The sequence below is a fragment of the Xenopus laevis genome, chromosome 6S (genome assembly GCF_017654675.1).
Source record: "Xenopus laevis strain J_2021 chromosome 6S, Xenopus_laevis_v10.1, whole genome shotgun sequence".
NCBI lineage: Eukaryota > Metazoa > Chordata > Amphibia > Anura > Pipidae > Xenopus > Xenopus laevis.
Genome location: NC_054382.1, coordinates 124,287,278 through 124,299,286, shown reverse-complemented (window position 1 = coordinate 124,299,286; position 12,009 = coordinate 124,287,278). Strand labels below are relative to the sequence as shown.

The 12,009-nt window shown below is 37.8% G+C and overlaps 1 protein-coding gene across 2 annotated transcripts in view; it reads left to right on the top strand.

Annotated features, from left to right (window-relative positions):
• taf2.S (TATA-box binding protein associated factor 2 S homeolog) overlaps positions 1–12,009 on the top strand; it is a 65,423-nt gene that overhangs the window by 6,077 nt on the left and 47,337 nt on the right. For both annotated transcript variants that reach the window (XM_018223921.2, XM_018223920.2), the window contains exons 5-10: positions 361–502; positions 616–847; positions 3,152–3,336; positions 6,504–6,617; positions 9,900–9,999; positions 11,696–11,781. In XM_018223921.2, the coding sequence (XP_018079410.1) occupies positions 361–502; positions 616–847; positions 3,152–3,336; positions 6,504–6,617; positions 9,900–9,999; positions 11,696–11,781 (859 nt within the window). The remainder of the gene's footprint in view (positions 1–360; positions 503–615; positions 848–3,151; positions 3,337–6,503; positions 6,618–9,899; positions 10,000–11,695; positions 11,782–12,009) is intronic.

Genomic DNA, 12,009 nt, shown 5'->3' with positions numbered 1-12,009 from the left:
ACTTTTATTTGTTGGTGTTACTGTTCCTTTAAATACAGTAAAAACACCTTCTGCAATTGCTGAGAATAATGACTACTGTAACTGACACTAAACAAAACTGTGGGTCACCAGGTTCATTCACAGACTTAATAAGAGTCCCTATAGAAAAAGGCTATTAAACACTGTAATTGGATATTATTAAAGTTTTTCTTCTATAGTTGACTACATCTGCATCCTTTTCTTCACTAAATAAAGTAAAAGGTTTCACCACTGGAGTTATTATATCCCAGTTAAATCATATTTGTCTCTTGGATTATGTATATTTCGCTTTACTGTTGAGTTGTTGTTCATATACTTTTCTTTTTGCTGTAATATCTGCAGAGTTAAAGAGCCTTAAGGTATACATTGAATTCTCTTTGGATCAGCCAAAAGGTGGACTCCATTTTGTTGTGCCAAATGTGGAAGGCAGCATGGCAGAACGAGGGGCTCATGTATTTTCCTATGGATACCAGAATTCCACAAGGTAATGTCCTCGTTAACATACACTTTAAATAGCCTTGTGGCTTGTTCTTAATATTTGTCTCTTATTATCTAGCTATATTTGGACCTATTTTTCCCTCATTGCTGTTTTTGCAGGTTTTGGTTCCCTTGTGTGGATTCTTATTCAGAGCTATGCACGTGGAAGCTGGAGTTTACAGTGGATGCCTCCATGGTGGCAGTTTCTAATGGAGATTTAGTGGAAGCAGTGTATACTCATGACATGAGAAAGAAAACCTTCCATTATACACTAGCCATTCCAACTGCTGCTCCTAACATCTCTCTCGCTGTTGGGCCATTTGAGATTCTCGTTGATCCGTACATGCATGAGGTAATATGCCCCAGTGCGTGTCTGTGTGTGTATATATATATATATATATATATATAGACAAATACAAGATTCCTCTGCACTCAACCCATTATCAATATATTTAAGACAGCGACATTTTGTGCATACTGCTACTGAAAAATGCCTTACCCTTTAAACAAAACAGGGATTGTTTGTCCATATATTGCAATATATTTAAGCTGGCCAACTACGTCAAAGTCATCCCATATCTGGCCAGTCCTATGCTCAATTTTCATCTGATTCATTAAGAATTCTATGGTTTAATTATACATTTTATAAAAGGGACAAATACGTTTTACCTGCAACTTACTAGCTGCTTTCAAAGTAAAACTCCCAAACTTGGCTGCCCTTTTATTAGACACCAGTGGGATCACCTGACTATAGTTGGAGGGGGTGGGAGCTACAACATGGAGCTGGTCACTGCTCTTGTAGAACTATAACAAACAAGGGAAAGTTGTGCTCACCACTAGTTTTTAAAAACATTAGGCGGGGGTGCAATGAGGGTGTGACCACAAAATACATATAGACAAATACAAGATTCCTCTGCACTCAACCCATTATCAATATATTTAAGACAGCGACATTTTGTGCATACTGCTACTGAAAAATGCCTTACCCTTTAAACAAAACAGGGATTGTTTGTCCATATATTGCAATATATTTAAGCTGGCCAACTACGTCAAAGTCATCCCATATCTGGCCAGTCCTATGCTCAATTTTCATCTGGTTCATTAAGAATTCTATGGTTTAATTATACATTTTATAAAAGGGACAAATACGTTTTACCTGCAACTTACTAGCTGCTTTCAAAGTAAAACTCCCAAACTTGGCTGCCCTTTTATTAGACACCAGTGGGATCACCTGACTATAGTTGGAGGGGGTGGGAGCTACAACATGGAGCTGGTCACTGCTCTTGTAGAACTATAACAAACAAGGGAAAGTTGTGCTCACCACTAGTTTTTAAAAACATTAGGCGGGGGTGCAATGAGGGTGTGACCACAAAATACATATAGACAAATACAAGATTCCTCTGCACTCAACCCATTATCAATATATTTAAGACAGCGACATTTTGTGCATACTGCTACTGAAAAATGCCTTACCCTTTAAACAAAACAGGGATTGTTTGTCCATATATTGCAATATATTTAAGCTGGCCAACTACGTCAAAGTCATCCCATATCTGGCCAGTCCTATGCTCAATTTTCATCTGGCCAGATATGGGATGACTTTGACGTAGTTGGCCAGCTTAAATATATTGCAATATATGGACAAACAATCCCTGTTTTGTTTAAAGGGTAAGGCATTTTTCAGTAGCAGTATGCACAAAATGTCGCTGTCTTAAATATATTGATAATGGGTTGAGTGCAGAGGAATCTTGTATTTGTCTATATGTATTTGTGGTCACACCCTCATTGCACCCCCGCCTAATGTTTTTAAAAACTAGTGGTGAGCACAACTTTCCCTTGTTTGTTATATATATATATATATATATATATATATATATATATATATATATATATATATATATATATATATATATATATATATATATATATATATATATATATTTGCAGACTGACATTTCATCCTTGACGAAAGTATTATTCAGAGACCTTTGTTGAGGTCAAAACGTCAGTTTTTCCCTGACGCAAGTTCCTGTAGGGAACTGAAACGTTGGACATAATAAACCTTAAACTTCATTGATTTATCCGGTTGGAAAATTCATTGGAGTGTTGTCAGTTGATGTCTATGATAAAAGTTAACTTAAAAGTGAACTTCCCCTTTAATGTAATACAAAAAAGATTGTTTGCCGTTTAAAGGAGAAGGAAAGGCTAAAACTAAGTAAGCTTTATCAGAAAGGTCTATATAAATACACCAGTAAAGCAGTAAAGTAATGCAGTTCTGAGTCCTCTGTCAAAAGAAACACCACATTTCTTTCCTTCTATTGTGTACTCATGGGCTTCTGTATCAGACTTCCTGTTTTCAGCTTAAACCTCCAGGGCTTGGGCTTGAGCATGCTCAGTTTGCTCCTCTCTCCCCCCCATCTCTGCTGTAATCTGAGCCCAGAGCAATAAGTGAGCAGGGAGAGACTCAGGCAGGAAGCTAATATGGCAGCTGTTATCCTAAACAAACAGCTTCTAGAGCTTTTTACTCAGGTATGGTAAAACATTCTACAGAATAAATATAGCATTCTAGCTTGAAGGTAATCTATTGGCAATAAAATGCCAAGCTCTCCTTCTCCTTTAATGCAAATTCTCTACATTAACTTGTTTTTCTTTCCAGGTGACCCATTTTTGTTTACCTCAACTGTTACCGCTATTAAAGCACACTACCGCCTACCTCCATGAAGTGTTCGAGTTCTATGAAGAAATATTGACATGCCGATATCCGTATTCTTGCTTTAAAACTGTTTTTGTTGACGAAGCTTATATGGAAGTGGCATCTTATGCATCCATGAGTATTTTTAGGTTAGTATGAAATCTTCTCCAGACTTCTTCTATCTAACCCTATGCTCCTTGCAATTCAGTATTAGACCATGTGTAGCTGGCAGTTTAAAAATACATGTTAATAATAATTAGGTATGCACTGAATTCAGGATTCGGCCTTTTTTTAGCAGGATTCGGATTCAGCCGAATCCTTCTGGCCGACCGCACTGAATCCGAATCCTAAATTGCATATGCAAATTAGCGCCAGGGAAGGAAATTGCGTGACTTTTTGCCACAAAACAAGGAAGTAAAAAAATGTTTTCCCCTTTCCATCTCTAATTTTCATATGCAAATTGGGATTCGGTTCGGTATTCGGCCGAATCTTTCAAGTATGATTCGGGGGTTCGGCCGAATCCAAAAAAGTGGATTTGGTGCATCCCTAATAACAATAATGAGTGTTAAAATGCCATTAAGTTTCCCTTTAGAGGGCAGTGCGCCATTGTTCAACATCGGTTCAAAGAATAGAGCTTTCATTGTACAGTAAATACTTTTTGCCTAAATCTATTTACCCAAAAAGTATGCCTGTTTTTTTTTCAATTCTTGAGCTAAACAGGAAAATTGAAAAGAAGAGCGAGAAGTGATTAGTGTGGAGGATTGTATTATCAGTCCACAAAAAAACCCCAAAACATTCACAACAAAGGGTGAGGTGGGGGTTGTATATTGGTAATCTCTTGTGGGCAAAACATCTTCAATTTCTGTGCTTGGGAAATGCCTTAAGAAATAAAAAAACAAAACAAAGATTTTCATGATTAAAGCAGCAAGCAACATGTATGTTAAACACATGTGCTGTTCATTGATCAAGGAGTTCTACATTTGCTAGATGGTAAATGAGTATTCTCTAAAGGTTGTCATAGACTTTACAATTTCGATCTTTCCTGGAAAATATGTTTTAATGATAGTTATTTTCAATACACATGTGTAGAGCTGAATCGTCAGATATACAGAGAGAAACAACAGAATTCCACCTGTATCTGACGATTCAGCACTAACAATGGCCGATGTTCAGGTGCCTTCAAAGGTGCCCAATCGACCAGCCGACTGATATCCAAGTCTTCTACCGATATCCATCGGCTCATCTCCCACTGTACGCTGACTGAATATCGTACGAAAATCTGTGAATTATCTGTGCGTCTATTGCCACCTTTAGTGCAGTTTATGTTTTCTTTTTTAGAATAGGGTATATATTCTCTTAAAGGGGGTTTTCACCTTTGAGATAACTTTTTGTATGATGTAGAGAGTGATATTCTGATAATCTGGTTTTAATTTTTTATTATTTGGGGTTTTTGAGTTATTTCGTTTTTTATTCAGTAGCTCTTCAATTTGCATCTTAAAGGGGAAGGAAACCTAGTTGGCGCAAACCCCCCACCCCCCCTCCTGTTTGTTGCCCACCCTCCTTCCTCCCCCCTGGCCTACCCGTCCCGCTGGGCAAATGCCCCTAACTTTTTACTTACCCTTCTGCGCAGGTCCAGTCCAGGGAGTTCACAGACGACATCTTCTTCCACGCGATTTTCTTCCTGCTGTGAACGGCGTTTTGGCGCATGCGCAGTAGGATCATTTCGCCGTTACGGATCTACTGGGCATGCGCCAAGTCACGCGCATGCGCAGTAGATCGTACCGGCTAAATGATCCTACTGCACATGCGCCGTTCAAAGCAGGAAGAAGATCGCGTGGAAGAAGGGTAGGCCAGGGGGGAGGAGGGAGGGTGGGCAACAAACGGGAGGGGGGGGGTTTGCGCCGGCTAGGTTTCCTTCCCCTTTAAGGAGAACACCACAAAAACATAACTTTAGCTTTTTGACAAGTAAACAAAATTTCAAGCAACTTTGCAATATACATCAATTAAAAAATATGCAGACTTTTCATGATTTTTAATGTTTTCTGGCAGTTCCCTAAGCCTAGCCTCCTGCTAATCTGTCGGACTACTTTGCTGAGCTGACTGACTGTTACTTTGTATCAACAGCATCTGCATCCTCCAAACCCCACAATTCCCTGCACACGTGATTTCAATAAGGAACGGAACATCACAGTGCAATGCATTGGGGGTTATGTAGTTCCTGCATGCTGTCTGTAAGCTCAGTGGAGAAGTTGATACAATTTGTAACATCATTGTTTAGTCCCTCCTTCCCTGCCAGGATTTCAAATGATGCAGAAAGAGAAGAACTGTTAAACAGCTGGATTTCAGCATAGAAAATTGCATTTATTCATACTTTTTAAAGAAACATGGGTATATTAGGGGATTCTGTGTTATGTGGGCCTCTTTATCAAATTTTGGTTTGGAAGCCGGAGTTCTCCTTTAAGCCATCTGGTAACTAGGGTCCAAATTACCCTAGCAACCATGCATTTATTTGAATAAGAGACTGGAATATGAATAGGAGAGGAGCCGAATAGAAGTGTCAGTAACAAAAAGTAACAACAAGCATTTGCTTTTTAGAAGGGGTCAGCGACGCCTATTTGAAAGCTACAAAAGAGTCAGAAGAAAAAGGCAAATAACTATAATACTATAAAAAATAAATAATGAAAACCAATTGAAAAGTTGCTTAGAAATGGCCGTTCTATAACATAATAAAAGTTACCTTAAAGGTGAACCACCCCTTTAAGCACTGTTTTGTTTTTGAGAACATTCATGGTAATCCTCATTATACAGTATATTAGCTCTTAATTTCTCACCCTGATAAAAAGAAAGCAGATACAGCTAGAAAATATGTTTATAGAAGGTGCTTCCCAAAGTGGAATGCCTCCTTAGGTAAATAAGTATTTGGCATCTCATCATGCTTTGGCTCTTGTATTAAATGCCAGGATGTGGCCAGTTGGTCAATATTTTGGCTACCATACTTGCAACTTGCAGTGGTTTAGTTTGTATGGCAAAATGATTGCAATCTGTAAGTCTAGGATCAGAATTTTTTTGCTTAGTCCGCCTTTGTGACCCAAATTTGACAATCCACCCTTTAAGCCTCTAATATAGTTTCAGATACATAATGGCCACGCTGATTGACCTTCAGGATTTACTCCCAGCTCCACCGCTTGGGGGCCAATATTCTAGAGAAAGAGCCAACCATTATACTTAGGAACAGATTCATAGCAGGGCCATTGCTAGGCTTATTCCACTAATGACTATTATTGATGTTTTTTGTCCTTTCTGTTTTTTCCCCTAGCACAAACCTTTTGCACAGCTCCATGATTATTGATCAGACACCCGTGACCAGGAGATTTTTGGCACACTCTTTAGCCCAGCAGTTTTTTGGCTGCTTCATTTCACGGATGTCCTGGTGAGCAAAGAACATTCACTCTAACATGGTTTAGATGCATTGATTTTCTTAAGTAGAAAGGCGCAATATAGGTATGAAATCCGTTATCCGTAAACCCGTTATCCAGAAAGCTCCTAAAGGACATCTCCCATAGACTCCATTTTATCAGGCATGCACCGAATCCAGGATTCGGTTCTGGATTCGGCCGAATCCTTCTGCCCGGTCAAACCGTATCCTAATTTGCATATGCAAATTAGGACCGGGGAAGGAAGTCGCATGACTTTTTGTCACAAAACAAGGAAATAAAAAAAATGTTTTCCCCTTCTCACCCCTAATTTGCATATGCAAATTAGGATTCGGTTCGGTATTTCGCCGAATCTTTTGGGAAGGATTAGGGGGTTCGGCCGAACCCAAAACAGTGGATTCAGTGCATTTTATCCAAATAATCGGAATTTGTAAAAATGGTTGCCTTTTTCTCTGTAATAATAAAACAGTATCTTGTACTTGATCCCAACTAAGATATAATTAATCCTTATTGGAAGCAAAACCAGCCAATTGCGTTTATTTAACATTTAAATGATTTTCTAGTAGATTTACGGTATGGAGATCCAAATTACGGAAAGTTCTGTTATCCGGAAAACCCCAGGTCCCGAGCATTCTGGATAACAGGCCCCATACCTGTATTAGTGTAACGGTAGATGGATCGTGGCTGCATTATAAGTAGAGAAAGTGACCCATTTTGCTTCACTGAAGATTCACAAAACAGTGAAAAATTTGCTGGGTCAAAGGGTGACAATTTTATTTTTTTTTTGCCGAGCAAAATTATTTTTCACCCATTGGGGTCTATGAGCGTTTTTTTTTTCTTGCCGAAATCTGGCAAAAAATATTTTGCTCATCACTAATTGAGTCATTAATGTTGCCCTACTGCCGCTTATATTAATTTTCATAGTCTTGCATGACCTGTTAAAGAAACAGTAACACAAAAAAATCTAAAGTGTTTTAAAGTAATGACAATATAATGTAGTGTTGCCCTGCACTGGTACAACCGGTATATATAAACACAGCTACACAGCAGCTTGTTTATATAAACTATAGTAGTACTTATGTTATCTACTGTGTATCCTGTGCTTGAATGGCTGCCCCCATGGCTACACAGCAGCTTGTTTATATAAACTATAGTAGTACTTATCTGTTATCTACTGTGTATCCTGTGCTTGAATGGCTACCCCCATGGCTACACAGCAGCTTGTTTATATAAACTATAGTAGTACTTATCTCTTATCTACTGTGTATCCTGTGCTTGAATGGCTGCCCCCATGGCTACACAGCAGCTTGTTTATATAAACTATAGTAGTACTTATCTGTTATCTACTGTGTATCCTGTGCTTGAATGGCTGCCCCCATGGCTACACAGCAGCTTGTTTATATAAACTATACTAGTACTTATCTGTTATCTACTGCGTATCCTGTGCTTGAATGGCTGCCCCCATGGCTACACAGCAGCTTGTTTATATAAACTATAGGGTGACAATTTTATTTTTTTTTTGCCGAGCAAAATTATTTTTCACCCATTGGGGTCTATGAGCGTTTTTTTTTTCTTGCCGAAATCTGGCAAAAAATATTTTGCTCATCACTAATTGAGTCATTAATGTTGCCCTACTGCCGCTTATATTAATTTTCATAGTCTTGCATGACCTGTTAAAGAAACAGTAACACAAAAAAATCTAAAGTGTTTTAAAGTAATGACAATATAATGTAGTGTTGCCCTGCACTGGTACAACCGGTATATATAAACACAGCTACACAGCAGCTTGTTTATATAAACTATAGTAGTACTTATGTTATCTACTGTGTATCCTGTGCTTGAATGGCTGCCCCCATGGCTACACAGCAGCTTGTTTATATAAACTATAGTAGTACTTATCTGTTATCTACTGTGTATCCTGTGCTTGAATGGCTACCCCCATGGCTACACAGCAGCTTGTTTATATAAACTATAGTAGTACTTATCTCTTATCTACTGTGTATCCTGTGCTTGAATGGCTGCCCCCATGGCTACACAGCAGCTTGTTTATATAAACTATAGTAGTACTTATCTGTTATCTACTGTGTATCCTGTGCTTGAATGGCTGCCCCCATGGCTACACAGCAGCTTGTTTATATAAACTATACTAGTACTTATCTGTTATCTACTGCGTATCCTGTGCTTGAATGGCTGCCCCCATGGCTACACAGCAGCTTGTTTATATAAACTATAGTAGTACTTATCTGTTATCTACTGTGTATCCTGTGCTTGAATGGCTGCCCCCATGGCTACACAGCCGCTTGTTTATATAAACTATAGTAGTACTTATCTGTTATCTACTGTGTATCCTGTGCTTGAATGGCTGCCTCCATGGTTACACATGCAAAAACATGTATGTAGGTAATTGAAATGTATTTTAACTTACAATAGATACATCATTTTATAATAGCATGAATATAGAGGATTTTTATGGATCATAGTGTTATATCTGTTTGGTCACTAGAGGTCTCTATCATGCTTAATGTTGCAAAGGGATTCTGTCATGATTTTTATGATGTAGTTTTTATTTCTAAATGACACTGTTTACACTGCAAATAATTCACTCTACAATATAAAATTTCATTCCTGAACCAGCAAGTGTATTTTTTTTAGTTGTAATATTGGTGTGTAGGTGCATCTCAGGTCATTTTGCCTGGTCATGTGATTTCAGAAAGAGCCAGCACTTTAGGATGGAACTGCTTTCTGCCAGGCTGTTGTTTCTCCTACTCAATGTAACTGAATGTGTCTCAGTGGGACCTAGACTTTACTTTTGTTAGGGAGCTGCTAGCTGGTTACCTTCCCATTGTTCTGTTGTTAGGCTGCTGGGGAGGAAAGGGAGGGGGGTGAACTCATTCCAATTTGCAGTTCAGCAGTAAAGAGTGACTGAAGTTTATTAGAGCACAAGTCGCATGACTGGGGGCAGCTGGGAAACTGACAATATGTTTCCTCTTTTGAGAAACGGATTTCAGTGCAGAATTCTGCTGGAGCAGCACTATTAACTGATGCATTTTTAAAAAAAAACATTTATTCCCATGACAGTTTCCCTTTAATATAGATCCTACAGCCAATATATTTTTTATGATTGCAAAGATATGTCGGCTGAGAGTACAGGGGCCCTTCAGCCATCTTCTCACTGCCGAGGCCTCTCTTTCTAGAAACTTGGCTCCTAAACGTATAAAAGAGATTAAATGGTAAGTCCATTCTGATAAGAAGTGATGGGTTTTTGTTTGGCTTTGCAGGTCTGATGAATGGGTGTTGAAAGGGATATCTGGCTACATCTATGGTCTTTGGATGAAAAAAACATTTGGTGTAAATCAGTACCGACACTGGATCAAAGACGTAAGAATATGCTTTAAACCTCTCTTTGTCTTCTTTATATAAATACCAGACATATGACTTCTATAGATGTTGCATTTTGTCAGAATTCAACCAGCCCCGATGGTGTGACATTTGCATTGTAGCTACATGCACAGGACAGCATTAGAACACACAAATATTGCAGACCCCTATACAAGACTCTGGGTCAGTCATTGTTTTGGCTGTTATACGCTCTGCAACTGTTAGAAAATTCAGATTTCTTAACATTTTCAATTTTTTTTAATTCAAATACATTCAAAATATTATATAACCCAAATGTTTGCATGTTTATTCAAAAATCCAAATCCAAAAAAAAAACCTTGTTTGAATAAAACTGTTAAAGGGGAAAATGTAATAAAATCTTCCTCATACTGAAATAAGAAACTTTCTAAATACAATCAGTTAAATATTTGGCATTGTTTACGAAAAAATCAAGTTTATATTCACTATTCCTCTCTCAGCATCTGTTTCTCTTCATTCTCTCTTCATGCAGCAGTTGGGTGTCAGATATTCAGTGACAGTTAGATCCAATATATCTTATAGGGGGGCTCCTTTTGCCTAGAAGATGTATTAGAGCTCACTCAAATAACTGATTCCAATTCAAACAAAATAACTGCACAAATTCTGCATGTAGAGAGACATTTTGTCTGGTGATTTTAATGGGTGAGCTCTAACACATCTTCTAGGCAAAAGGAGCCCCCCTATAAGATATATTGGATATATACTATATATACTATATTATTAGCTTTTAGATGCTGAAGATACATTTGAGTTTTTTGTGCTTCCTAAGTGCCGAACATTCGAGTTTTAGAAACTATAATTCACATTTGTGAGTTTTAACGCATGAATTTGAATAGGAACATTGATAAACCAGCCCCATAGATCACTATAGTACAATTTCTATATTGATGCCAAAATATGATCACACACCTCCCGTTGCACAAAAGTGAGAGCTGAGACACTTACTTACCTGAACTTATCTTCGTACTGTATAAACAACTCATTCTGTTTATTTTAAGATAAAGTAATCGCTTAGGAGGGAAAGGAACATTGCAAAAAAAATACATATAAATGTGCACAGTTACAAAGATTAAGTGCTCATGGAAGGAATGTCCGTATCCCACATTTTAAGTTACAATCCAGCTTTACCTTAAATCGAGTGGAAAGTTTTACCTTAAAGGGGTTGTTCACTTTTAAATTAAACTTTTAATACGACGTAGTGAGTGATATTTTGCGATAATTTGCAATTCGTTTTAATTTCCTATTATTTGTGGGTCTTTGAGTTATTTAGCCTTTTTTTCAGCAGCTCTCCAGTTTGCAGTTTCAGCCATCTGGTTGCTAGGATCCAAATTACCCTAGCAATCATTGATTGATTTAAATAAGAGACTGGAATATGAATCGGAGAGAACTGAATAGAAAGACGATTAATAAAAAGTAGCAATAACAATACATTATTAGCCTTACAGAGCATTTGTTTGTTTAGATGGGGTCAGCGACTCCCATTTGAAAGCTGGAAAGAGTCAGAAGAAGAACACAAAATAATTAATAAACTATAAAGAATAAATAATTAAGACCAATTGAAAGGTTGCTTAGAATTGGCCATTCTATAACATACGAAAAGCTAACCTAAAGGTGAACCTCCCCTTTAATATATTCTCCACATTCTGTGTTTTGCCAGGAACTGGACACCATTGTTGCGTATGAACTGAAGACCGGTGGGGTTTTACTCCATCCAATATTTTCCTCTGGGAAAGAGAAAGACAAGTAAGTCATTGTGGAGTTTTCAACTAACCCTAAATCTTATGGTAAACTAAAAGTGTGGAGAAGAATAAAGTGGCTGTAATGCAAATGATGTATTCCCAGGTGTTTGCCATGGCCTTAGGCTTTATGTATAACCCCCTGCTCTAAAATAAATAAAGTGTAGAATATGTTGCATGCTTAGCAGATTTAAGGGCTCATGTACCATAACAATTCAATGTTCAGTGATAAAAC